This window comes from Andrena cerasifolii, chromosome 13 (assembly GCF_050908995.1).
Source record: "Andrena cerasifolii isolate SP2316 chromosome 13, iyAndCera1_principal, whole genome shotgun sequence".
Lineage (NCBI taxonomy): Eukaryota > Metazoa > Arthropoda > Insecta > Hymenoptera > Andrenidae > Andrena > Andrena cerasifolii.
Window position 1 is genome coordinate 3,963,790 of NC_135130.1, and position 27,255 is coordinate 3,991,044.

General features: G+C 46.0%; 1 protein-coding gene and 1 long non-coding RNA gene across 3 annotated transcripts in view; one reads left to right on the forward strand and one right to left on the reverse strand.

Moving 5' to 3' along the window:
• LOC143375975 (uncharacterized) overlaps positions 1 to 27,255 on the forward strand; it is a 79,126-nt gene that overhangs the window by 48,000 nt on the left and 3,871 nt on the right. For both annotated transcript variants that reach the window (XM_076825723.1, XM_076825724.1), the window contains exon 3: positions 22,585 to 22,737. In XM_076825723.1, coding sequence (XP_076681838.1) covers positions 22,585 to 22,737 — 153 coding nt within the window. The remainder of the gene's footprint in view (positions 1 to 22,584; positions 22,738 to 27,255) is intronic.
• LOC143375993 (uncharacterized) lies at positions 15,612 to 17,770 on the reverse strand. The gene is made up of 3 exons (XR_013087013.1): positions 17,190 to 17,770; positions 17,045 to 17,118; positions 15,612 to 16,843 (listed from the first exon to the last, which is right to left on the reverse strand). It is a non-coding gene; the product is annotated as an uncharacterized LOC143375993 (long non-coding RNA).

The window sequence follows — 27,255 nt, forward strand, 5'->3', positions numbered from 1 at the left end:
ATCGATGGCGTTTCGTCGTACCGCTAGGACACAGTGGGGACGTGCGCGACACCTTCGATACGGTCTATCCTCTTTGGGATACGGTGAGCCAAGGTGGGAGTATCATCCCTTGGCAAAAGTGTCAATCAACCTCGAACGTCCAGTCACGATACCACGGCACCCAACATGTCGTTTGCTAAAGACAGTCGGCCCCAAGTCGTGGTTGTCTGCGGATTTCAGAAACCTTACACCACGATCATGCTTTTTATCCGCGAACGAGGCACACATAAATCGCGAGCCAGATAGTTTTAACGATCTGACGGAGGGTTGGGGGTGAGATGCATTTACAATCCATCCAGCAGGCGCGTCGTTACTGGCACGCTTCGATGTTAAACCCGCCCCACGGCCCGTCGAGATTAATATTCCCACATGCAATCAGAGACCGTGGTACCTAGCAACAACTACCAGAGTCCGCGATTACCGTATCGATGAGGCTGATTGCTGGAAGGGAGAGTGGAAGCCGCCTCTCTCGGATCTTAGCGAGTCGAGCAACGGAGCCGCAGAAATTCGGCCGTTCGCGCAACACAGCTGAGGACAGTCCTGTCGCTTTTGTGACAACCCAGTCCGCGTGGATCGCTGCGAGATCCCGACGTCGTAATCCCGGCGCCGAGCCGGTTCGATTCGCGACAGATGAAGGCCTTATGAATTTTTCAGCGTCTCCTAGCGCCCACGTGTTTCCCGCATCCACTGCGTTACTTAGGACCTGGACGATACTGCAGCACTATGGCAGTCGCCATTGTAGGTCCGAGCTTTAGAGTCTTTGGACTAGAAAGTTGGGCGGGTTCCCTTGTGATGGACCAAAGACATTTCTTTGGGAAGTAAGATTGACTGAATTTTGCGGGCTTTGGAAGTTAGATATTCGCTGTTGCGTTAGGGTGAACTGGGATACGAGTATTTTATGGTTCGGCATTTGATTTAGAAAATGCGGGTGTTAATAACGATTCAGCTTGTAGAGCTAGCGTGAGTGTGAGAGATTGGAGGTAGAGATTAATTATTACTAGATCCCCAAAATCTACAACCGCCATCCGACGCTTGAAACCCGTCGATCCCCCCAAAAGATCCGCCGTCAGAATTGTCAGCGGTCGCGATCCGCGCGAATTCGTTCGAATTCTCGCACGCTATCGATCCCGGCCCCTCCGTAGACGGGGACCAAAAGCAAAAGGAAGGAGAGACGGGGAGAAACGCTATCCCGGGGATGTTCAGAAAATGTGCAGGAAATTCCTCCTGGGACGGCTTTCCGGCGTATCAATTTTCTTCGTCGCCCGCTTATTCCGGCCGCCTCCGTCAGAACAATTTCATTCGAACGCGCGCGCGAGAGAGTATCGCTCGTTCTCTTGCCGGCTCAAAATCGCGTGCGGGCCCGGAAAGTGCTTTAACGCGTTCCTTTTCCTGAAACCGCGGTGCTCGCCCGCCGTTTCCTCGAGCCCCGCGGTAAGAGATTAATTCTGCCTGACTCCTCGCTTCGTCTTCCCCTTCCCCCTCTCCCTCCAGCGCGTCCTTACTGCGCTCTCTATCCTCCCTCTGTCTCTCTCCCTCTCTCTCTCTTGCCCCTATCTCATTCTCGGCTAGGCATTTCCTCGAGGCGCGGAAAAGAAGTCCGATGAGAGAAATTCTCCCCGCGCCCGTTCATTACGCCGCGCGTTTCTGATCTCGCCGCGGCTGCGCTCGCTCGACGGAACGAGCGAGGCGAGCCGCGAGCGTCTCGTCGTCGCCGCCGCCGCGTTTGTAGGTTATCGTTTCAGGTATGCGCATTTTTTTTTGCTCTCTCCTTCGGTGCCGCGTAATCTTCCACGCTCGCCGCGCCACGCTCGCGCCGTTCCGTTCACGCGCGAAAAATCCCCGAAGCCGGCAGCCTTTCCACGCGCGTCGATGACTGGTTACTGCTTTAAGGCGGATTCGCACGGGGGACTAGAAGAGGGGAACTGGGCGCTGTAACGAGGGGCATTTGTGGAATTTGGAAAGGGGAAGATAAGGGGAAACTTTGGATTTTGAAATGTGCGGAACGTTAAGGCGCGTTCTCATGAGTGAGGCGAACGGGACGAGAAGGTGGCGCTGGTGTTGAGAGGAAATTGTGCGAGTTTAGAAGGAGAAATAGGTGGAAAGAAGTTTGGCAGCTTGCAAGATCGCAGTACGACAATATTGAAGGCTAGGGAGTATATTTAAAGGCGTATTTAGACGAAAGTAGTACGGAAAAGCTGACAGAAATCGATCCAAAATCTGACAACACTTAGGGTAAACCAACCAGTGAATTGTTGAATTTGTGGACCTTTGAGATTAATACTTGAATACATTTATGGGTAATAACAAAACAACTGTTGAAGTTGCTTTTAAATTTATTTTTCTTGAAATTTTAATGAAGATAGTTACTTATTCTTATCGTAATTTTTAAAAAATCAAATATAAAGTGCAAAACGTGTAGAAGCCTAGTAAATGACCGCATACACCCATTAAATTGACCGGGAATGAGCTAGTGAATGACCGATCAGCTGAAATAATACATTAGGAATCAAATGTAATGCAATAATTACAGAAATATTTTTAAATTAACATTACAGGTAATTATTCACTGCAACAAATTTTTTCTAAAAATTGACTAAAGTTTTTATTTTATTTTAAGAAAATATTTTTATTTGCACTTTCAAATCATACAATCAGTCTCGAAATTAAGCAGCAGTAGTACTTACTTAGTATTTATTGCACATTAGTTTAATATTATTCGGATATGAAGTATACATGTCTCGAAGTAAACAAATTGATTTTAAAGGAATACCACGTATTTGAAAGCATTTAGTATTGTATTGTTATAAACTTAAATTATTAAATTTAACTTTAATTACAATAATCAGTCGCTTACATATAATCAGAAGTAAACAAATTAAAAACAGTTAACGCATTATACCTATATCACATCACTTTTGCACAAACTATTAATACTTAGTGTAAACTTTTATAATCTCAAATATTATAAATAATAATACTTTTTCACTCTTTATAAACGATAATGGAAATAAAATTTAATGACTAGAAAGACATTGAAAACTGTTATTATTCAATATCATTTATTTTATTTGGGTGATAATACTGGGGTTGTAATAATACTGGAGTTTGTAATATTTTTTAATACTCTTCTTCTTTTGGTATGAGCAATATTAGCAGCATTATTTTGTAAATTCAGAGGATTAGTCTTCATCTTTTGAAGCAATTCTCTTTTAGCCTTTTTCTCTTTTTTTATAATTTGCATTTCTGCCTGCTTTTTAAATTTTTTATTCTTTTTTAGCTTCTCGTTCTTTTTTCTTAATTTCCTGTTCGTCTTGCTTGACTTTTCTCTTAGTTCCTCTTTCCAATTTTCGTAGCTCTTTTTGATTTTGTTGCTCTTCTTCTTCCATCAGTTTTTCTTCATGCTGTTTTTTCCATTCTTCAGATATAATCGCGTAAACTTTAGGTTTTATATTTCTATCTTTTTTTTTTAAGTTTCTATGCGAGGAAAGCATAACTTTTTTAGAATTGGTCCAAACGACATAGCTAGAAGGATTAATTTACTAAGCAACGTGTTTCGTAGTTTTGAAAAAAAAATGGAATTGGTCGGTATAGCAAAAAAATAATAAAGGTAGTTTTCTAACCTTTTTTTGTGAGGCTGTAATGAAAATTCAAAAAACCCGTTTGTGGATTTTGGAAATTTTGCGATTTTCAATCTTATTCTGCGATCTTTAAGCGTTTATAGCTCAGAGTAACGTTAATCGATTTTGATGAAATTTTAGGCATGTATACCAACAAGTTACTTCAACCTACAAACGGGTGTTTGAATTTTCACTACAGGCTTACAAAAAAAAGTTGAAAAAACGACCTTTATTATTTTTTATACTATTCTAACCAATTGCATTTTTTTTCAAAATGACGAAACACATCACTTAAGTAGCAAACTAATCCTTCTAGCTTTAAAAAAAAACTCATGTCGTTTGGACCAATTCTAAAAAAATTATGCAATTTTAAAAAGTGTCCAAATACTTTTTTTTACTAACTGTAAATTATAATTTATAAATGTACCAATAACCTTAAAAACGTGTTCAGCAGGGCCAGCAGGCTTCACATATTCATTTACTGTTGTTTACTGGTTGTAATGAATTTCTAACCTGCCAATATTTGACCAGTCGGTCATTTACTAGCAGAACGCTTCTGTTTTCAATACCAAAGTATGACCAACAGAAAGTTTAAAACAATGAATATTTATAATTATTTTTACTATACATAAAATTAATTTTAATAATTAATGAGATTTTCTTTTCATTGTCATTTAGTTTATAAATAAAAAAACTAAATATTATTAGCACAATACACAGTTTTCGAGATTATCTATTTACTGCTTTCTTACTAAAAATTTGTCGATTCTTGAATGAGTGGCTACGGGATAAATTTTAGAAATACTTTTAATAAGAATTGTACTTATTAATGTTTACTTAATACGCGTAACTAAAAATATAGGATATTAAAAATTCAACTACACTCCATTTATAAGCAACAATAATTTTTTAATTTATAATTGACATTTCTTTGCCTAACGATCATTCTCTAGTATGCGGTCAATTACTCTTTGGTTTACCCTACACCCCCAGATAACCACACTTACATATCCGTATTGCAATACTCCTTCCGTTTCCACTACATAATCACAAATTAAAAAGATCGTGCCCAAAATTCCACCTAACTCTATTTGCATAGAATCCAGGCCTCAAAGCATTCGACACATTGGTCTTAAAAATCGCGAAAGATTAAACGCGGAGTTCCATCATGAAAAATCTATCAGGATCGGGAGGAGAAATTCCTATTTAGTTAGGAGCAAGTTAGCCAGGGACACAGGGAGGGGTCCGTTGAGCGGAGTTCTGGAAATGGAGCTCGACAGGGCGAGAGTGGCCGGAACAAGTCAATGGGAGGCGAGAAAAACAAAGCGCGCGGCGGAAGAAGCGACGGGACGTGGAGCGCGCGAGAGGATAGATTCCGATGGATCCTGAAGTGGGATGGGCCTGGGGGGAGCGGAACGGATGAACGACTGGGATGGATGGATAGCGTGCGATGAAACCTTTGAAGAGGAAGCGTTGCGCTTGCCGCGCCTTTTATATTTCCCAGACCGTGGCCACCGGGTTTTCAAACTCGCCGCGCGCGCAACAAGCTGGGTTCGCGGAGCTTTATGGTACTCTGGGACTCAGACGTAACGGTTCCCCGTCGCCTTCTTCGCCCGGAGCCACCGTTTCATTTATGATTCAGCTCTCGGGGCTGTTCCCGTCCCTTCCCCCGATAAAAATGGCGGGCGGCACTTACGCGCGTTAAAGACGGCCGGGCTCTCCCGGAACGGGCAGATTGCAGCGGATTTAAGCGCGCGAGCGGCGCGCTACCCGGGAGACGCCCGGCTGGAAAATACATCGGCGAGGCGGGAGCGGAATAAAGTCACTTTTTCGGTGCTCGCGGAACCTTGGCGTGGCCTGGAATTTCTAGGATTCTGCAGGAGGATGGGAATGCACTTAGTTGCCGAGGCGCGGAGGTATCGCGTTCCGTGATGCTCGTTTCAGATTCAAGTCGTGGTGGAGGGGGGCCGGGAACTGCGGATGGAAATGGGTCTCGCTGGATTGTCATAATTCTCGTCACGAGTGGTTCTAGTGTCGTTTAAATGGTGATCGAGATTGGGGTGTATGAAGAAGTTGGAAGACCACAAGTTGGAAGATCATTTTGTTCCCTGTTATAAGGAAATGTTCTTTTCGTAATAACGGGGTCTTCTTTGAGTTATTCTTTGACTGGAGATGCTCTTGATTTGATTAAACGCGGGCGATTTAGATTTATGGTGAAGACACCAGCCGCTCAGGTGGTTACTTAATTTTGCAATTATACGCTTCTTCAATTCCTGCAATCTCGAGTGATGGAAGGAGCACCTTTTTGCAGGTACATTCCCTTGCTCGTTCTCCCTTCTTCGATAATTCTTATCACCAAGGTAACGCGTGCTTTTGTTTCGTACAAGTCTAGAAGAATCTAACCCCATAAAAAAAAACTTCGAAAAAGTAAAAAAATAACGCCAAGTACATGAAATCAAATGGCAACTACTGTGGATTTTATTAAAGTATTACAAATGTCTTTCACAAAAAATTGAAAAGCATCAAGGGTGGTGCGTTTTTAGCTTACTTTCTTCACTGATGTAACTTGCTCTACATTGCAAGCAGTCGCCAATAATCTATTTTCTTAATTCTTAATGCTATGTCTTTTGACAAATTTTGTCGATATACCTTATTTGACAAATTTCCAGAAACCTGTGCGAAACAAGGTGCTCTGTCTATCTAATCTTCTCCGGACAACCTCAAAGCCTGTGCATCCCCTTCGTTTCTATTCGAGCCTGTGCGTCCCCTTCATTTCTATAAGCTTTACATAAAAAATCTAAATTGCTGGTATAAAAATATTTGCTAATTTAAATGCAATGCAGTTTGTTACTATAATATATTATTTTGTACATGCATGGTAGAAATTTCCAAAAACTTGTGCGATAGAAGATGCTTCTCTGTCGAACCTTCTCCGGACAATTTCCAAGTCTGTGACTCTAAATAATAAGTCTATTAATAAATTTTGGCGACATACATTTTTAATAAAATTGAGACAATAATTCAGTATCATATGTGATGTAAAAACTCGTGACATGTCAAAATATTTTGACAACTTTCCTTATTTGACACTTGGTAGGTTATAAAATTGAATAGTACACATAGGTAAGTATATGTTATGTGCAATGACGGACGAAGATCCCTGCCGAATGATCCCGAGAGTCGACGAACGAAACATACACTAGTTTATTTTGGCTGAAGGTGTGCGTGTGACGCGTATACGTATTACGTCGACGAAAATTTTGACTGGAGAATCAGAAGAAAAATCTTAGGTACCGTTTCTGATAGATTCATGACATGATATTACTGTATCTCTGTCATGCGTGGACCGATTTTATTGAATTTGGTCCTATTCGAAAGCTTATATGCGGTTTACACAAGAAAAATGCCTTTAAATTTAGGAAATATTTCAGGCGTGCTGAGATATTAATGAAATCTCTGTCATGCAGTAAGTTTCAGGTTAGATTGGATTAGCTGTGCGACGAGTAAATGATAGCGGTAGCGACAGTCGACATATACAGGGTGTCTTTCATGTACTTGGCGTCGAGACGCTCCCACGTCTCTAGATCGCTAGACAAATATCATGGCCATCCTTCTTCTTAATGGTATTCTTTGTGGCGTCTAAAGAGTCTTCTTAACCGATCCACACGTTGGTCTGAAATCTTCCACCCTTTCAGATATCACTAACTACTTCTATAAAAACTTCTGCACCCCTTCAAGCTTGCCACCCCAACTCGCCACTATCCCCCACGGATTTCTCAAAACTCCAGCAGGAAACGACTTTAAGAAACACTTTATCTCCACCTAAGCAACCATCAAGCCCAGACCTAACCCTTTCATCGTTCCAGACTGGAAGGGGTTGGTGGGTGGGATCGATCGCCCGATCCTAAATGCCCGTCTAATAATTCACGTAGTCGAAGGCGGGATCAGCCGGAATCACACTTGAGAGGGTCCAGATTACACGAGCGCCGCCCGATCGAAATAGAAGCGCGCGGGGGTGAGTCGAGCGGGTGGCAGGGGGTGGGTGGGTGGCGGCGGCGAATACGAAGCGACGGGGCTCGATGCGTGACACGGTAACGCAAACAGAAATCCGACACGCCAGCCAGACAAAGTGCGACAGAGAGGTCGGCAGAGGGAGCGAGCGGGAGCGGGGGTGGACAGGACAGACTGGGGCCGGAACAGGGGTGGGCTTATGCCGTTCGTGTTGACTGTGGATCGTGCTCTTTACCCCCGGTGGCCCCTGACTTCCCATGTCACCGTACGCGAGGGTGGAAACGCGAGTTCGTCCCACAATGGAAGTCTTTTTTTACCGAGCACGGAAAATACGCGACCGTGCACGCGCGCCACGCGCCTATAGAGGGGAATGCAGGTTCCGCTGGAGGGGGTCGGGGGGCAGAAGCGTGGTCACTTTTGCAGAGCCGCTACGTTTCCTTCCTTTCTATTTTTTCACGGCTCTTGTCGCGGAGGGAAAACGTATATACGTGGCGTTAGCTGGAAATTTGGGGAAATTTGTTCCTGGGCGAGTGATGGTGGACCCTGTTCCTGTTGGATGGAGGTGTTCCAGGGGTTTCTAGCGATTTCCTGTGGGTGTCGCTTTGACTGTCGTTAAGGCATATTCCAGGCTCTTCATTGTCATAATTTGTACATTTTGAGATTAGGTATTGGTTTCCTAGGGAATACTGTTCGTTTTGGGGTATATGTTTCTTTTTTCTGATTAGCTCATGTAATTTTGAGTATTTAAAATTATTAGATATTATACTCATTTTCATTGAAAAATTGTAGATTAAGCTTTGGAGTTACATGAAAGACGCAGCTGAAGTTTGTCAACTGGTACATGCCAATCTGCACTTGTTCAATCTGCACAGTCAATCGTGTAATGGGTTTTTCAAAAATCTCCTTATTAAAATATTTTTAAGTTTTACATTTTTTGGTTCCTCTTATAGATTTCATTAAGACCCAATTTCTTTGTTCCTTTTAGGTGTGCACCAAGTCTAAAGAGACTGCCTCTGACCCTAAGTCACTCTGTTTTTCTGCACCTGTAGCCGTGTTCTGAACAATCCCCAACTCGCCCCAGTAAATCTGAAACTACGTTATCCGAAGCTCCTTAAAAGTCAAAAGGCAGGTCGCAAAACTCTATCCACGGCGCAGGTACTTTCAGACTGCCTCGGTCTCGACACTATTTCTCCATTTTAATCTAGAATTCTACAAACATTCGTATTACTATTCTACGCTCACGTTTCGTTTGAAGCTCCGCCCGTATCCCTCAGGCAATCGGCAGGCTCACTTACAAAAATTGCGCCCCGGTCGGAAAATATTGGAAAAGCAGCGAATTATTCGACTGGGAGCGGATGATTAGAAATCCGGAAGTTCTGCAAGTTCCTCTCGACGGGTCTCAACGACTTTCGGCGGGTTGCAAGATCCCCAGAAGCACCGTCGAGGATGAAACCGTGGGTAACCGCGGTTTTCTCTTTCTCAGCCATTCCTGGTACTCGTCCAACATCGCGAACCGTTCCTTGCCAGAATTGGTTTAAGAGTTCGCGACCTTTTCCGCTACGGGATGACCCTCTGCCGACTGCCGTGGATCGCTCGTTTGAGCAATCTCCTTGCCTTTCTTCTTTGGCAAGATTGAAACCTCCCCCACCGCTTAATCGCCTGGGGCAACAAAATTGCGCTTGCTCTCGCGTCGATCGGGAATTAAGTCCCAGGATTAATCCTACGTTTTCTTGGAGAAAAGGCTCGAGAATTCTGGAAGATATTGCAAGCTATATTTTTTTAAATTCTTCCATGAACTTGGAAATACTAATTGATTTCGTTTAATCACGACTGGGATACACTTAGAAATTTCTAATATTCTCCTGTCCGTTTCATTCTGACATTTAGAATGAATTTATATTAACAAGTAGATGCTTTTGTTCGTGTGAATTTGGATTTAAAACCGAGGAACATTAACAATCGTTATATCTCAAGGGAATGTGCGTATCAGTGACCAATTTGATTAGATTCCATTGATTTCATTACTGGTATCCAGCAGATCCTCTAGAACCTAATAGAGGATAGATACTCCAATTATTTTAGACCCACCGTTTTCTACTAACCAAACTGTTACAGTAAGAGATCAATCAATACAGTTATCACCGACCGACGACTCACTTACCACGTTATCAGTGTGCTACAAATTCTTGGTCCAAACCTAATGTGTAAAAGGTCTCCGGTCATTTTTTCGCCAGAGAACGTTTACGGGAATCAATACCTCCCACCACTTCTGGGCCCTGTATTCCTACTATTCTACTACTAGCACCGCGTTCCCCTTCATCCTGAGCCCGCTGTAGCTGTTCCAAGAAGTCCGCGCAAAAAACTCCCGCTGCACGGCCGCCAGAAGAAGGCGAAAAAAAAAACGACGAAAGAAAGTCGTAAGACAGCTCTCGGGCTCTATCGGTGTCGCGGTCAGAGTACGAAAACGCTACCGGGTTCCGGATTCGGTAGCTCTCAGCCACGGTTGTACGCTCGCTCTGGCCCCCCTCCTCAGCCCCGTCAGCGATTCCACATTTTTTTCTCCCCGTCCAAGTCGTTCGGCTCGGCCGCGCGCGGCTCTAGCTCGTGTACTTTTTAGCGCTGATCTTTACGGGATAGTCGGCGCGGCCCGCACCCCTCGCTTCGCCCCGTCGCAGCACTCTGCACGCGCTACCTCTTTCTTCGCTCCCTTTCCATCCACACCCGATCCACGCCGCCTCTCCGTCCCTCTCTGACTCTGTCTCTCTCCCCCGTGTCTGGTATAATGCGCGCCGGCGGTAAGCCGGCTGGCAGCTGCCTTCCGTGCAACCAACAAGCGCGCCCGGTCTGGCCCGTTCCACGGCTCTCCATGCGTGGAATCTCCGGAGATTCCTCCTTCTCCCTGCTGCCCCCTCCGCACGCCTCCTCTGTCGATCTCACCCTTACGCTACCCACCGTTGACTCCAAGCGCGATCTGACGGGGAGTGAGGGGAGTGTGGAGGGGCCTGTAGGTGCCTCTCCCTCGTCCCACGCGTTTCGAACCGTCCCCGTCTCGCTCCTCCCGCTGCCTCCCTCTCTCTCTCTCGCTCTACACTCTGGCGCGTATCCTCTGCTTGCTTCCAGTTTGACGCAGACGCCGTCTCCGTCCGTCCCATTGGCCGCCCGTATACGACTGTCCCGCTTTTCCTCCTGCCGCGGCTCTCTCGTGCACCGCAGGCGACTTCGACCCGCCACGAGGGAGCGGGACAACCCGGTACGCGGCGCGGCGGCTCGAGGACGCTGGGTTGCGGGAAGGGGCCGGTGGAGAGCTGGGGGGACGTCGGGTCGGGCTGAGAGAGAGTCAGAGGATGCCGAAGTTTCGTCCCGAGCGTGGAACGGGGCAAGTATTGTCCGAATCCTGTCCCGCTCCGGGCTCAGGGGTCCCGTTCGAAGCCGCGGCCGAGGGAACGCTCGCAAGGCTTCGAGTCAGATATGAATCTTCGTGGCCGGAGGGCGGCCCGCGCTTAACGGCAGGGGGGTATCCGTCCTCGCGAGGGAGGGCGAGAGACGACGACGGAGGAGCCTGCGTAATAATTTATTCGGTTTAGTTTCGCTGTCGGGTCTCCCTCTCTTTCTCCCTTCCTGTCTGTCTGTCTTTGACATCGGGCGGATAGTGACGGGCGTTCGGATCTCTCTCTCTCTCTCTCTCCCTCTCTGGCATTTGAAATTTTCAAGCGATAATATGCAGGCTCGAATCGCTTGGAATATTGTTTTCTTAGAACTTTTGTGGAATTTTGGAGGTATTGTGTGTGTTGATCAGTGCTGTCCATGTTTGAGACTTTGAGCATTGGAATGTATGCATGATTTAGGGGCCTTAAATAGAGTTACAGATTATTAGTTAATTGTAGGATTGCCTTTTTTGTGTTTATATGATGAGGAAATTCTTTTTGGACGGTAAATCGTGAGTTACGCATTTTAAAAATCCTACTTTCTCTTAAATGACGATTTAGCAACGGAACAAAGTTTCTTCTCCATTTTCAAAATATTCTCAGCTACAAATTCACGTGTGTTCCTATAGAACACACGCTATTAGACAAGCGGATCAATGGCGAATGAATTTGTACAATAGTTGACCTTAACCCTTGGGCGCTACAGACGCATACATGCGTTCAGTACGTGCGGAAACCGCCTATAGGCGTTCAGCGTGTATTGTTAGTGTCTGTACTTTAATCTAAGCACCGTAAATATGAAGGTCCAGAACCTTGAAGACCTTCAATACTTTTAACAACTTTTGACTTCGAATAACATTCCAAAGCATACGACGTCAAAATTATCCAAAAGAAAGCAACGGAGTGTTGTAAGTGAAGTTAAAAAAAATCCGCGAATAACTGCAATGAAAATTGCTAAAGATATAGCGTTCAAGTTTAATAAAACAATTTGCGTCGATACCGCACGAAAAATACTAAAAAAGGCTGGATATCACGGTCACGTCGTATGTAAGAAACCATTTATATCGAAGATCAATTGAAAAAAAACGAATTCAATTTGCGAATGAACATGTCAATGGGAAAAAATTAGTGCTCAAGAGGCAAGTACACTTGTTCATTCTATACCGAAACGATTGCAGGAGGTTCTAAAAAGAAGAGGATATCCTACAAGCTACTAACTTTGCATCAGTTAGGATTATTTTTACTTTTGTTATACCTGTACGCAGACTTTTTCTGCTGACTTTTCAGAGACATTGTTTGTATTTAAGTTCTGGTCATTTTTAACTTGTTACTTTGACATTACAAGAATTGTAAACATACCATGTACATATTACAAATACATTTTGACCTGAATCCAAGGATATTTCTATATTTTCATAAACAGACACTTCTGCACACCTTAGTGTACGCAGACTTTTTATACCTAGTGTATCTTGTGCCCATCGCTACCGATCAAGCTCCCTTTCTGGGAGTGTGCGCGCGTGTACAAACCGTCGTCGCCGTCGTCGCTGTGCCATGGTTCCGTCAAGGACGAGCACACAGTACGTACACCGCCGCCGTTACGTCGCAGGGTACCGATCACGCACGTGGACACACCGAGACCTCGCCTTTTCTCTGCGCCGTCTTGCGTTTCGGTTTCTGCCGTTGCATCACAACGAGGATACACGGCTGGCGTTCCACGGTGCCCCTTCTTGGAGAGGAATAACGAGGATGATGATATAATTGATGTTACCCAACTGGAGAACGGGTACCGTATCGATGGGTACGGGACAACGCGCCAGCTTTAGGCCTGGTAATTATTCGGTGTAAGTTTGGAGGAACACGTTGATTAAAAGTGGATAAATTCTTTGCCTCTTCACCTAACACAAGCAACTATACTAGCATCAGTGTAAACAGTCGTCTCCAAAGAAGAACGAAGCTTCTGGCTAGAAATAAGATGATCGCTCTCCTCTCCACTTCTACTGTTGCCGCGGCGAATGAGACACTGCGTATGAGCAGGAGGGGCACTCAGGCTCTGTCGCTTTGTCGCAGTCTCGCTCGTTCTACGTGATGAGACGATAAAGGAAAGCCAAAAAGACCCCCTGTCTCAAAAGAAAGCGACGTTCAGGACCAGACAAGAGGGCTGAGCAAAAAGGGAAACATGTGCAAACTAATTCCGCCTAATTTTCAACATGTTGGCTACTTAAGCCATCTAGGACCACTTATCCACCATTAGCGGGTGGGTTCATCATAAGTTTCCCGACCTAGCACAACCCCGTCCGTGCACAACTCTACACGAGAAGCGATCGTCCCCGAAGAACGTGGCCTGGTCAACGAAAGCCCCGTCGGCCATAAATCTCGAAATCAATCCGGCGCGCGCGGGCAGAAGTGCCGTAAAACGTCCGTGCGCGTCGATAATGAACGCGGACAGGCAGGAACACGTTCCCCGCGGTATCTTGATAGCGGCGCGGACGTAGGGCGGGGCAGGCCGTCGGCAGTGGGAGTAGCTGGAGGTTCCGGTTTTCCGGGATCGGCGTTGCAGACATGCCGGACGCGGCTTTTCGGATGATTGGGCCGGCCAGCGCGGCCGACACGATCGGTTTCCGGTCACGGGCCGCCGTGTCGGATTCCAGGTCGCCGCCTGGCTGTGAGTCGACTAAGGGGGGAGAGGGGGAGAGAGAGAGAGAGAGCGAGTGAGAGAGTGGTATCGATTCGCGCCTCGTCGTTAGCGATCCAGAGAGCCACTTGGACTTGGAACGACGAGGGGCCCGAGCGAGCAGACGAGGTAGAGTCCCCCCACGATTTTAACCTTCGCCTGAAAGATGGGAGGTCCATTTTTGACCCACACTATTTATATTTAATAGTGTAGTTCCCGCGAAGAAGGTAGAGGAGTAGGAGAAGAGGGTGAATTTATAACCCCTTCGATTTTAATAGAGGAACGTAGACTTGGGGTAGTTACTCGATGGTGTTAGGAAATCGTTCCTTAAGAAAATAAATTTTTTAAATTTTGTAAGGCTAGTTCGAGATGAGAAGTCGTATGAACGATTGCCAAGCTACATATTCATCGTTCAAAAGAGGGAACAGAGGACATGAACGAATATCAGGAACACGATCAGGAGCAAAGTTAAACGCTTTCAGTGATAAAGACACTGAAGTGTTACCCTGCCTACTTGTTTCGCTCGCGCGTGAATGAGGCATTACGAAATAACATACTGAAAACACACGATGGGAAATGTGTCCTGGCTAGCGGTGGCTAGCCACCAAAGTGTCACGTGTGAAAAGACCCTTCCCGTGTGTAAAAAAAAAAACAGATCGAGGGAGCCGCCACGTCGTTTCAGGGCTTCCTAAGTATCTAACGCGAGGTGTCGACCACGATGGCCTTGCTCCCGATAAAACCGCGCGATTTGCGGCTCGAGCACAGGCGAGACGCGCAAAAAATCCATGGGAACCGATGGCAAACCCGACCCTGCCGCGCGGGCGTCTTTTTTCCCTCGTGTTTTCTCAGCGCGTGGAATCGGGTCGCGCAGAGCGGGTCGGGCGACGCGGAAGAATTTATACCCTTTTTTTTATTGTTGCTTTGAACGACGAGGTGAAATGTTAAGTAACACCGTAAGTAATAGGGAGAGACGGAGACAGTGGCGAGGGAGAGCTGGCGCGGCGAAGTATGTCGAGTATCTAGCGTCTCGAGGATCGATAATCGGCGGAAAGGTAACGAAGCGCGTTCTCGGCTATAAATAAAACGAGAGTCCCTCACGAGACGCGAAAAATGTCGTAGACTAGTGTCAAATTAGAGTCGTCGAGACCGAGATATACTCGATTTATTGGATAAGTCTGACGCGGGACTGGAGATTTTTCATGGGTGTCGCCAGAGTCTGCGGAATGCGTGAAAACTATCTGTGGATGTGTTAATAGTGGGAAGTCCGAGGAAAGTGCATGGGAAATATGTGTGGGAGGTGCAAGTGCAGAGCGTCGGATATTCGTGGCAAGTTTGTGGGAATAGTGAGGGGTAAGGATAAGAATTGTGTGGGAGGTGCATCGGAACTGTGTCTATGGAAAGTTCGGGGGACGCGTCTAGAAATGCGTGGGAGTTGAATCCGTAGCACGTGGGAAGTTCGTGGAAAGTATAGGGGCGAAGCTAAAAACCATTTGGCAACTTTGTCACGAAATAGAGAGAGAGAGCCAAAAATCGATTTGTCACATTGTTGCGAGTCCAAGGTGGGTCACAAATCAATTGAAAAATGTGCCGACAGTGTACAGGAAATATGTGGGAAATGCGTATGAATTGCAAAGAAAGTACATACCTATGTGTAAATGTGTGGTAAATATTAAGAAATACAGAAAGTACGGAAAGTCTGAAATATGCAAGTGCTCTTAAGAAATGGTCAGCCATGTGGAATAGGATAAATATATTGGATGTTTGTGGAGATGGGGTATAGGTATGGGATATAAAGAATGAACACATACTTGATCTATTGCTTTACATTTTATTCATAATTTCAAACCATTCCGACGATACAATCGATCCAGACCCTCTGGACACAAACATATAAACGAAATAAAGAAATCCCAATTTTAAAAATAATATTGGTAATCTTAAAAATAATCCATAAATTGTCCGCGAATTAGATACTTCAGTCCTTCCCTGCGTCCATCACGCAGATGTTGTACAATCCCATCCCCATATTTTCCAAGAAGCTTCCTCCAAAACTCGTCACTGTTGGTAACCAAAATTATCGCCTGCAATTCGCGGGAAGGGATGAAACCCGGTGGAAAAGATGTCGAGCTGATATATACGCCGCCGCCAATTTCGAAGATGAAGCGTTGCTGCGAAAGGCGTCTGATTAGCGAAGGGAGGTAATCTCGCGGATAACGCAGAGAGCCTTTCCTCGTAGCGGGGCCGCTTTACGAGAGCATTCCTCGGAGTTCCGGCTACTCGCGAACGCTCTCCCGCGTCCAAGAGGGTCCGTGAGTGCCACGAGCCCGAAGGAAAGTCGATACCTCGGACCCTCCCTTCCATGCCCCTCGGATCGCTTCGTAAAAGAAACACCGCCGCGAGAAACAGGATCGCCGAGACTTCTCGCGCCACTCCAAAAAAGAAACGGGAAAAAATGAAGCAAAATCGGCCGGCGAACGAAACGAGCTTTCTCCACCACGGTCGGGAGCCTCATGCGAGCTGTCGCTGTCGCTGTCGAACGCCCGAACGGACGTTTCCCAGTAACGAGCCTTCGAATTTCCCGGGGATAAAGTAGGCGGGGTGGCCTGCTATCGGGACGGCAGACGTCGCGTCGGGCAAAATCAACAAATATCGGCGCGGCTTACGTTGGATCGTGAACGGAGGTTGGCCGCGCAGGGGGGTCCGGGCAAGGTGGAAGGGAGTTTCTCGTCAAATAAACGAGAACGTGAAAGGAGGATCCGCGGCTGAGAGACTCTTTGTTCCGTCACCGAAACCCAAACACTTTTTATGCCTGAGGCGAGTATGACCTCGGGTTCCTGCCTTCTCTCCTCTTCCTCCACCCGCCACGTCTCTGTTTACGACCACGTTGGTCCTCCTCCTCTTCCCTGCTGCCCTCACCGATACATCCATTTCTCTCGCACGGTATCCATCTCTCCTTCTCGCCATCTCTCCCTCCTCCGCCTGTCTCCCTTTTTCCCAGTATCGGCATCCCGCAGCACTCAACAGGGGCCGGGTCATTTATCTAAATGGCTACTGGGTGGCCCGGCTCGCGCAGTGTCCTGTCCCAACAAACCAAAACTAACCCAATCACACGGGGCTGCGGAAGAAAGGGACCCGAGAAACAAACGTCGATAGCCTCGGATAGATTGAGGCCTACGGAATGGGAGGGATATAGGGAGGTATAACGAGGCACACCCAAGTGGCGTGTGAAGCGATATTTTGGGGAGTGCGGGCCGTCAGGTGTGTTCTTTGACACTTACCGCGGGACATCTGCTACTGACTTGGCACCTACTGATTTCTAGGGGAAATGATGATAAATATATCACTGTATAACCTGTAAAACAACGTACATTAATTAATGGAGCTCTGTAGTATGTGACGTAGTTCAATAGATGTAACACCTACGCAGTGGTGGGCTATGGAATGCACCAATATGCCTGTTGAAACTGAAAACAGGGAATGATCTAGGGTCCCACAGATAATCATCAGGCTGACAAACAAGGGGTATTCCTTGATCCTGTGATAAGGTGTAAGGGAACAAGAATTATAGGAAATGTGCATTTGGGCCCTTATGTCGAAGATCCTCAGTTCTTGCTGCTTCCACGACCCCACTAGATTCCTTCCACCGCTGATACGCGTTCCAGGAGAGCCGCGTAGTGTGGGGTATCCAGTCCCTGGGACCAGTTCCGAGTACTCTCGCGGGCTCGTTCCTCTCGGGCCGCCGCGCCGGTACAGTCGTCGTTCCTTGGCGTAATGGAAGTAATCCGACCTCGTTGAGAATATTTAACGGCCGGCCGCAATGATACCCCGTGCCACTTTCGCGGCCACTTCCTAGTATCGTTGTTATGCAATGACACGCCGCCACCTCGGGACCGTTTCAATGGATACAACGAGCCGTTAGATCCCATCCCGCGCCGCCCAGATCCGCCTGGCGTGCCAGGACAGCCCCGTTAACGTCGCGTCGCGTCCCAACGACGACGCGACTATTTTCAGACCGCTTCCCCGATCATCGACGTCAGCTGCCGCCGCTCCGTTGCGTCACCGACGAAGAGGCAGGCCTGACGGGTGCTCCGTGCCACGGGAGGCTTTGGTTTTCGGGCGAAACCGCGTGTTACTCCCTCAGCAATGCCTGGTAGAGTGGGGAAGCCCCTTACAGTCATCGCGTGCAAAACTAATGCGTTGGGAAAAGACAATTTTCCCAACCCCTTTAGTATTGCGCACGGGAGCTACTTATTTATACTGGTACCGAGGATTTCCTGGAGCAGAACGTCATGTGGTTGTCGAGGGAAGATTTCACATTGATACTGTTACGTGTGTAGATAAATAAAAATGGTGGATTTTCACTTACTATGTATGTGGAGATCAGTGATTTATACGGGGGTGTCATTTTGTGTAATAAGGATTGTGGAATGTATAGTTCTTGGGTGTAAGACCGAAGGGGCTGAGGACTTTTCTCCTTTCTCAGCGACACCATGTTTGTCACTTCTATCAGCAAATGTATACTTATCATAGTCCTAGTCAGGAATTCTAACTCTAATGCCATCCATAATAATTATTGTGACTTGCAAATGTGTTCATAAGCTTGACCCATACACAGGACGTACTGTTTAAATTGGCCCATTCGAATATCTTCAAAACTATTACTATGGAAAACAATACTGAAGTTCGGTCCCGCTATGTCAATGTATTGCAAAATTTCCCATATCATCTAATTTTTCGGAGATATTAAGATATTCACGTGGATCGATTTAAATATGAGCTTTTGTATAATAGACAATTACCGCCAAAACATCAGCTGGCGCGTGATAAAAAAATCTTTTCGAAGCAAGTCACGCGGTATGTGATTCCTCCGACGCCCTCCTACGCGCGGTTCACGCGCGCCCCGACGCTGGTGGAACAACGGCCGACTCCCTCGTGAATTTTTTTAATCCGATTCGCTGGCGCGTTTGCGTGGCTGCCGCGTTGTTTTCCACCCCCGCACACATCCCCCGCCCTCTTTCCCTGCTCCACCTACGACCCAGGTCGTTCGTTTAAAATGCAAACTCGTGGTCCACGGGGTTTTAAAACACCCGCTATACGCGGATTTCGTTGCGCCGCAAAACTTGGCCCGTCCCGCGCCTCTGCACGCGGATTTATGGCACCGCTGACGTGTTTCTATTCTGAAGCTTGCCGCCTCGGAGATTTCCCATCGTGCATCCTCTATTTTCCTTACCTGGCCCCGATCTCGAAAAATCGTTGCGCCATAGAATTCATTGGCGAAAGGTATAAAAGCCAGTGGTTACGCGATTTTCAGGGGGTGCGTAGTGGGGGTTGATGTTTGTTTTGTTTGGAAGGTACGAATGATTATTCTGTTGAAGGATGTCTTCCGGTAGGGACATGGGAAACGGATGTGTGACAGTGCGGTGTTTATGGTGGAGAAGCAGTCGGACAGGTTTTGGGGCCCGTGAGTCTTGGTGGAGAGGGGTTGATCGTACTCCTAATCACGGTATGAGTAAATCAGGCTGTGTAGGAATTTGAACCTAGGAATGGAGAGTGATAGTTATTTTATAACTATCTGCCAAACATCCCTAATTGTAGAATCCTCAGTAACAGGAGGCTGACAGAAAGCTAGTTACCCAACAGTAACAGAGGCGACATTATTCCCCAAGTACCAGCGAGATCGTCTAGTCTGATACGTATATATTTCACAAAACCGTTTATGTAACATCTCGCAACGTGACATCCAGGTTTTTCGTCCTATGGCCAATGTCTGACTCATCCTGACGACGAGCCCAATAACCCCTCGAAGCCAGAGTTAAGCGCGCGTAACTCGAGACCCGCCATGATCCCAGCCCATCCATCCATCCAGCTGTACCGAACAAGGGTCGATACCCGATGGAAGCAATGCACGATGACGTATACGAGAATTCTTCCACGAGCCGGCCACCTCTTGCCACGGTTCGCCGACAAATGGGACGCAGGAGTCCCTGAATGAGACGCGTGCGGTCGTCGTGGTTCGTTTGCTGGCGGCGCCCGCCTTTTCGTCGACCCCTTGGCTTATTCGCTACGACGTTTCGAACGGTCGAGCCTCGATAAATATTCATACTTCACGCGGCGACTTTTGCTCCGTAAATAGATTAAACGGACGAAGGGAATCCTGGGAGGTTCCCTTGAAATCCCTGGAGCTGGCGAAGAGCAGCTCGTCCAGGATTCCGTGTCCCTCGGGAGCCCAACTGCTTGTGAGGTAACTAGGGGTAACTCGTAGTCTTGAAGAATATCGGTGTTCAGGGAAAGAAGTTGAAGTTGCGGAGGGAAAAGGGAAAAGAAAGTGGAATAAGTCCTGTAAAATTTTATACGAAAAAATGTACAATTTACAGGTTGCCACTACTCTCCGATTCTCATCTATCTTAGTTTCCAAGTTTGAATGTCTCAATGATATTCGTCGCAAAGTAAGCGGTGGAGAAGCTTGTCCTCGAAGATGGTCAAAATGGCCACCGCAGACTTTGATGCACTCCAACTGTCTCGAAACTTCGGTATATAGCTTCGGTGCGTACACACGAACTTCTCCCCGTATTTTTACAAACGAAATTCCCTTCACAAGTTACGCTCGAGCGTATTATGAAACCCTGCGGATATCTCGCCGCTCCCATAGACAGATCTGCTCCCGCAGCGCTATATCGTCGGAATATGCGCTCGTTATACGGCAATACGCATCGCGTGACACGGCCATCCGTAGGCGACAGAATGCCGAGCTCATGCCTGGGCGTATTCAACCGTGAAACTCACCCCATGCGCGCGTTTACATAAGCACGCCTGGGAAGACGCGTACACCCTCAAGTAGGTTAATCCCCGCCCGTTTCGATCGGACCGGTTATCTCGAAGGGGGATGGGTGGGCGATGGACGTCGCCTGACCCCGGAACTTCTCGATCGTCTACGATTATCGGGAGTTCGAGGGATCGGGGTCGCGATGGTTGCTTTTAATTTCGATGATGTACGCGCTCCCGTCCTTCGAAATCTCCATTTCGTGGATAATCCAGCAATGGGAGGGAGCTGATCGCTGGTGCTGTCAGAAATCGAGTCTCCGCGCCTGGACCTCTTAAGAGTTTCGAATAGCAGAGTTCCTTCTAAAAAAGGGAAGATTTCCGTTTTTGGAACAGCGTTAGGATAGCTTGGATTGTACTAGACTAGAAGCATTTAATAAAATATAAATTCGATTTGCAGGAGATAATGCTTGCCCCTTGCAAGGGGGGCAGTGTTGTGTTTGGAAGCTTCTCTTGATGTGACAGTCGCATTTTGGTGTTGTGCTATTAACGGTGATGGGATAAAGATACATGGAATTCATTTGGGAGTATGATACCCGTAGATCTATAAATCCTCCAGCACTCTAGAGTCGGATCTCAACGGTCCACAACTTCCAAGACTTTTAAAAAAATAATATTCGAAGCAACTCGAATTCTCGTACTGTCCAACTGTTTATGTCTCCAGAACCCAGGAATTCGCCTCGCTAAATAGTGCTATAAGTTAATTGATGAATCGGGCATCCTGGGCACCCGATTCGGCAATGGCTGATCCATACCCCTGAAAATTGAATCATCGAACCGTTTCGGTATGCACGCGTATCATCGATTTCCGTTCGTGGACGGGATAGAGAGGCGCCTGGCCTGGACTGGGGTCGCCTCGATTACATCCAATTACGGCGACGCGGTCCTTAGGTCGGGCGGGGTTAGGGGGAGGGAGGAGGGTGGGTGGGTGTTATCTTAAGGCCTGGGGGAGGAGAGCGGCGGTCACCTAGATATCGGCATTGTTATCCTGCCTGACCGCAGCCACTTAACCGAGTCCGTGAGCCTCCCCCCCGCCCCCACGAGTTCAACTTTACCCTTCAACAGGTGTTTAGGGAAAGACAATAATGTCGCGCATGCGCCCCCAAACTTCTTAAGGTCGCAAAGTTCGCCGGAACAATCTGACCGCGGGGCCGTGCCTGAGGACCGTGACGACGTTCGCGCACGACGTTAATTGAGTTTCCGTGGCGGTTCGGAATTTTTTCCCACGTCGAGGGGAAGCCTGCGGGCCAAGGGGATGATTTTGGGTGGAACTTTCGCAAAATGTGCCAATGGCGAATCTTCCTTTTGCACGGGGGATTTTGAAGGAAGCGCCAAGCCCGCCGTTTCGCATTTGAGGTTACTTATTTCAATTGCAAAAAGTGAAAATGCTGATTTTCGCTTTCTTTACGCAATAAGGTTATTTGCATTTCTGGACCACACTGAAATAATATGTTTAAAAGCTCTGGCGTTACTATCAGCGTCTGTGTCTTTAAATTGTATCGGCATTGAGGAGATGCAATTAAAAATAAAGGAAGAAATTTGTAGATTTACCCGTTTGACTAGAAACCTATGTTACCGACTTACGGTACACATATGAGGGGTATTTATGTTACCGAGGGTGGGTAAAGGCGAACTGCTCGGGTGGTAAAAGAGAATTGTAGAAATCTGGTGTACTTCCGATGTGAAGGTAGAAACCTTCTTATCTGCAGCACGGTTGCTTGCAGGGGGATAGATGCCGCTGAAGCGGGTAAATGCATTTTTTGATTTTGGCGTATTTGGAAAAGGTGTGCAAGAGAATTTTTAACACTGCGCGATTCACTGCTCGCGAAGAATGAACCTCTTGCAAAGTTTAACATAATAAATTTTTAGGATATAGCATGTACACATGTTAAAATTAACGTGATACTCTACTGTCTATTTAGAACTGTTTTCTCCAAAACTCAATTTAGCTCTTTAGAATTTGTATTCGATTATTAATTATAACTTATTTATATTCCAGGCATTAAATGGAGCTGAAGGCACCGTTCCACCCGGCAGAGTGTACAAAAAAGTCGCGATCGTGGAGAACTTCTTCGACATTATTCATGCTGTCCACGTTGACCTTGAGGGTCGTCCAGGGAAGCATGCTGGCCAGAAGAGAACGTACAGGACGGTAAGTTTCAAACATGATGCACTTGCAACTATTTCCTCCTAGCCTTGATGTTCAGTATACCCAAACTGAACTCCAGAATCGAAGATTCTCGGTCAGCCTGTATTGAAAAAAAAACAGGTGGCTCGTGAAATCTTCCTAAGAAACTGATAATCGGGTTGCAGAATGCCAAAAATTGGTACCGTGAGAGTTAGTGAAGATCACTAAACTGTGATGATGATAGCATGAAAGTGGTGTTTGTGCTTAATATAATTCACAATTGACAAAGTGTTCTACCTCTATAAAAACATTTTGCCCTGGTTATATTCATGCTACATTAACTTCCCATACCCCGCAAAAAAATACACGACGCATAGAGGGGGGTAAAACGCGTAATAGCTTCCTTTTTGATAACACTATCCTAATTAAATCGCTAAAGCAGATAAGCAGGAGGCATTCTCCCCTTTTAGATCCCCCACATTTTCCAACATACCCTACAACCAACAACCTACTATTTTCTGCAGTGCTTCTACGACTGTCACTGGTACATAATTATGATCTAACAAGATTCTACCTGAGTGGGGGAGACTACCTCTAGCTAAGAGGCACAATTCCCGACTTCACATGTAGGATTCCTTTCTTATAAACATTTCCTAAATCACGGATAATTATATAGGTACTCAGATCCTCAGACAAACTTCCACCACTAGGACTGGTATCCCTTTCTGACCCATTCTCGTAGTAACACAGGTTGGCGTCACTTCTAGAGTTAACCAGCCTGTTCCAAAGACCTACTGTCTCCAAAAGAAAGGGCACGAAAAACAATTCACCCAGGACGTATCTGACGCGATCAGAATTCAATCGACGCCGCTGAACGTGCCCCCCAGGGGCTGGTGTAGCCGCGCGGCGGTGACCCCGGGTCCGTATCGTCGTCAGGCCGAATTCTTGCATGGCCGGCCGCGACACGCGATATTTACCGTTCCCCGGGGAAGGCGGCGAGGCATTCAAGCGTCGAACACTCGATACCACACGTCATCTCACGTGTTCCAGGCGCGGTCGCGTCGCGCAAACCTCCCTCGAGGGTATCATATCTGTTCCCCGACACGCTCCACCCCCTCGCGGCCGCCGATCGGTTCGCCCTCTTTCTCCGCCTGTCCGTTCCTCTTTCTCCCCTGTTTGCAACCCCTCCGACCTTCCCACCGCCGTGCCCGGTCCCGCTCCTCCGCCCCACCCAACCCCAAACCGCGTCCTCCACTTCCTCTGCCTCCCTCATCATCCCTCCTTTCTCTCTCTCTCGAGCACCGCGATCTGCTTGTGATTCAAAACCTCAGGACACTTGTTGCGTTGCCTGCTTATTCGTGCACTCACACTGAGACAGACGCATACATACGTAGGGGGCGAGCACGCGTGCACCTAGGATGGAGTACTCGCGCGCGCGCGCGCCCGCGACCCTGAAACCGTTTTACGTTTAAGTCGGCGCTGCAAGCCGCGAATCGTCGGATCGTTGAGATACTTTCAAGTGACGAGTTCGAGGGGGATGGTTTCGGCATGGTTTATGGGGTCGATGGGGCTGCAAGGGTGCGTCTGATAGTTTTTGCGAAAGGTGAGCTGTCGATGAGCTGGCGTGACATTTTTGGGGGAGGATCTGGGTTAGGGGCGGAGTTTTTGGATGCGCTGAACGGGGTGATAATAAAGTGCTTTGGTTCTTGGTTTTGAAGTAGCTTAAAAAACAATTATCGTCCCATTCTGAAATCTGTGGTTCACACTGTTTAATTCAGTAAACTCCTGAATGTACGGACAGAGTAAAAATGGCCCGTGCGCATATAGACAGGGAAGGTAGCGATTTTGGCACCAAATTATTTGACGACTGGAGTGAATGTGAAGGGTTGAGTTTGTTGAGGGAATTTGGAGCAACGAGCGTGTAGAGATTGGTACACACTCTGTTCAAGAGGAATAGAATGGCACCATTCTTTTCCCATTGCCAAATTTCGTCAATTCCGTACTTGAACAAAGGGAATAGTGGAAAATAGAAATGAAGATGGGGATAAATAATGAAAAATGGAGACGGGTGTGTAGTGATAAACTTATAAGGCACACTTAAGTAGCGTGTTAGAATGGTACATTTTACGTCAATTTTTACGAATTAAGATGCACTGATGCAGGATGATTGTATTTTTGTGAAGTTTAGGGTAGTAAAATGTTCGCGGGATTTGGAGTCACGATATTAGTGAAGATCTAATGAAAGTATGGAGTGACTGTCGAGTAAGGGTTTGACGAAGTTTAGGGTGTAGTGTAATGCAAGACGCCTGTGAGATTTGGGGGTTACGGTACACGCAAGAGGGTGCCGAGTTGCGGTTAATTGATACTTTAGTCCTTGGGATATCGATTTCCTAGCGTGGAGAAATAATAGCACCCTTCAGTTTTATCACGAAACCTCTGACGACGCGATAAACTGATTGATATAATTGCCTATTAATTAAGTACATTAAATCGTTACTTTATCGGTGCTATATCTTAAATTATAATTTTCGAGGAACTTGTCAGATTTCTTATTAAGTGCATTTTTTTGTGAAATTGAATTCAATACTAATTAAAAAGTAATAAATAAAGACGATCTTCATTATTCGAAAAAAATGCAAAAAAATACAAATCCCAAAATGTGAAATAAATTTTTCCTGATACATAGAGGCTCTAAACAGCAACAGGCAGAAATAGGGGATAACTCACTCCAGGTTTTAAGCCTTTTCTGAAAATGAGAATTTCTTGCGACTTTTTGTTTTTTAGAAACAGTTCTAAAATTGTAATATTCTAATTTTTTTAAATTATCTTATGCTCTCCTAGAAATAGTTGAGATGATTTAGACTACCTTCTCCTCATCTTTTAGTAGTACTATCAATAATTAATCCTCCTCTTCTTCTTGACTTTATTTAACCTGCAACAATACCAAAGTACAAAATAATTCTAAAAGCTTAGGAACAAATATGAAAAACTAACGAGAGAATGCAGTCTTTTTCACTTTTTAGTGTGATTAAACTTTCCGTTTTGATGTTATGTCTATAAGTGAGCAAAAACTACTGTGGCTCAAACTGTCTCGTAGTAAATAGCGAGATTAATTAAAAACCAACCTACCTGTAACAAAATTACTTAGTCATTTGTTCCTCAAAATTTGTTGTTCTCAACATTTTCCAAAATTCCATTAACAGTAAATCGTCCCGTATTTATCGTGCCCCGTATTCACATTCGGAAAAATGATTAATCCTCTCCAATCGGGAACTGCAGAATCTTCTTTCATCAAACTTCGAAACGAGACTGTCGTCCGGGGCTCGCGATAAGTTTGCCACTGTGTCACGTTGATCCAAAAGCTATTATCTCAGTTTCTTGTGCCACGGCTCTTTTCTCCGTGTCGCAGTCGAGCCCCCAGAAGTAAATCTTATCAAATTACCTCGCGATGCAGTGTGGTTCCTGTACACACGTAAAGAGGAGCGTGGAACGGATACAGGGTGTCGCATTTAAATCAATCGAATATCTTCGAAACTATTGGTGATATCGAAAAAAGTTTCACGTAGAAGTTAAATATTTTCGAGAGGAACATAATTTAATGTCAGTAGCCTTTTTGTAGATGGAGTTGCGAAGGAGATGTGCGGGTCGATTCTGTGTTTTAAATGTAATTATGTATTTTACAATCAACTAACCGATGCAATCCTGCATTAACTGTACAAAAGTATTAATATACTTGTACTGAAAAATTATTAGTTTCTCATATATTTTAATGTTGGCTTAAATAACTCTGCACTTTGTCTTAGTTAATAAAAGCTGCACCAACAAATACATCAAAAACTAGATCTTCCTGTTCATAAAATCGAAGTTGACCATCATATCTGCTGTACATTTCCACTGTGACAGTTTTGAAGATATTTGCACCCAAGAGTTATTATGTAGTTTGGGAGATATTTTAATTTCCACCTAAATCACTGGGGTTTCTACACAAACACTCTAAAACTTCTAGTACATAAAGAGCTGCATCGACAAATGTACATCAAAGTATGTAAATGCATAGTGCCATTTAAAGAAACAAAATTGTCCTCCGTATCTTTACTATTCCACATCCTACAAAATAAGTATTAATATCAGGTTATATGACCTTTAAAACCGTTCCACTTTCCTCTGAGACATTTTCCCATATCACCAATACTTTCGAAGATATTCGCGTGGATCGATTTAAACGCGACACCCTGTATACACCCATACATCCACGTCGAGAGCTTTGCCTTTCTCGGCTCGCAGCGTCCCATCCTTGATTAAGTTATGCCGCTCCTCCACCTCCTTGGAGAGAAACGTTTCCTATTAAGAGGCAGAGGAACATCCCCCTCCGGCTAAATACCTCCTCTCGCAAAGACATCAAAGTTCCGTTACTGCTCATGAATTTTCCCTGGTGGGCGTTCCTCGCGAAACGGATCCACGTGACGGTAACGTTTGACAGTGGAAGGAAAGGGGTCACCCGTGTTGTCCGTTGTGAATCCAGTCCTCGCGCGTTCTGACCAT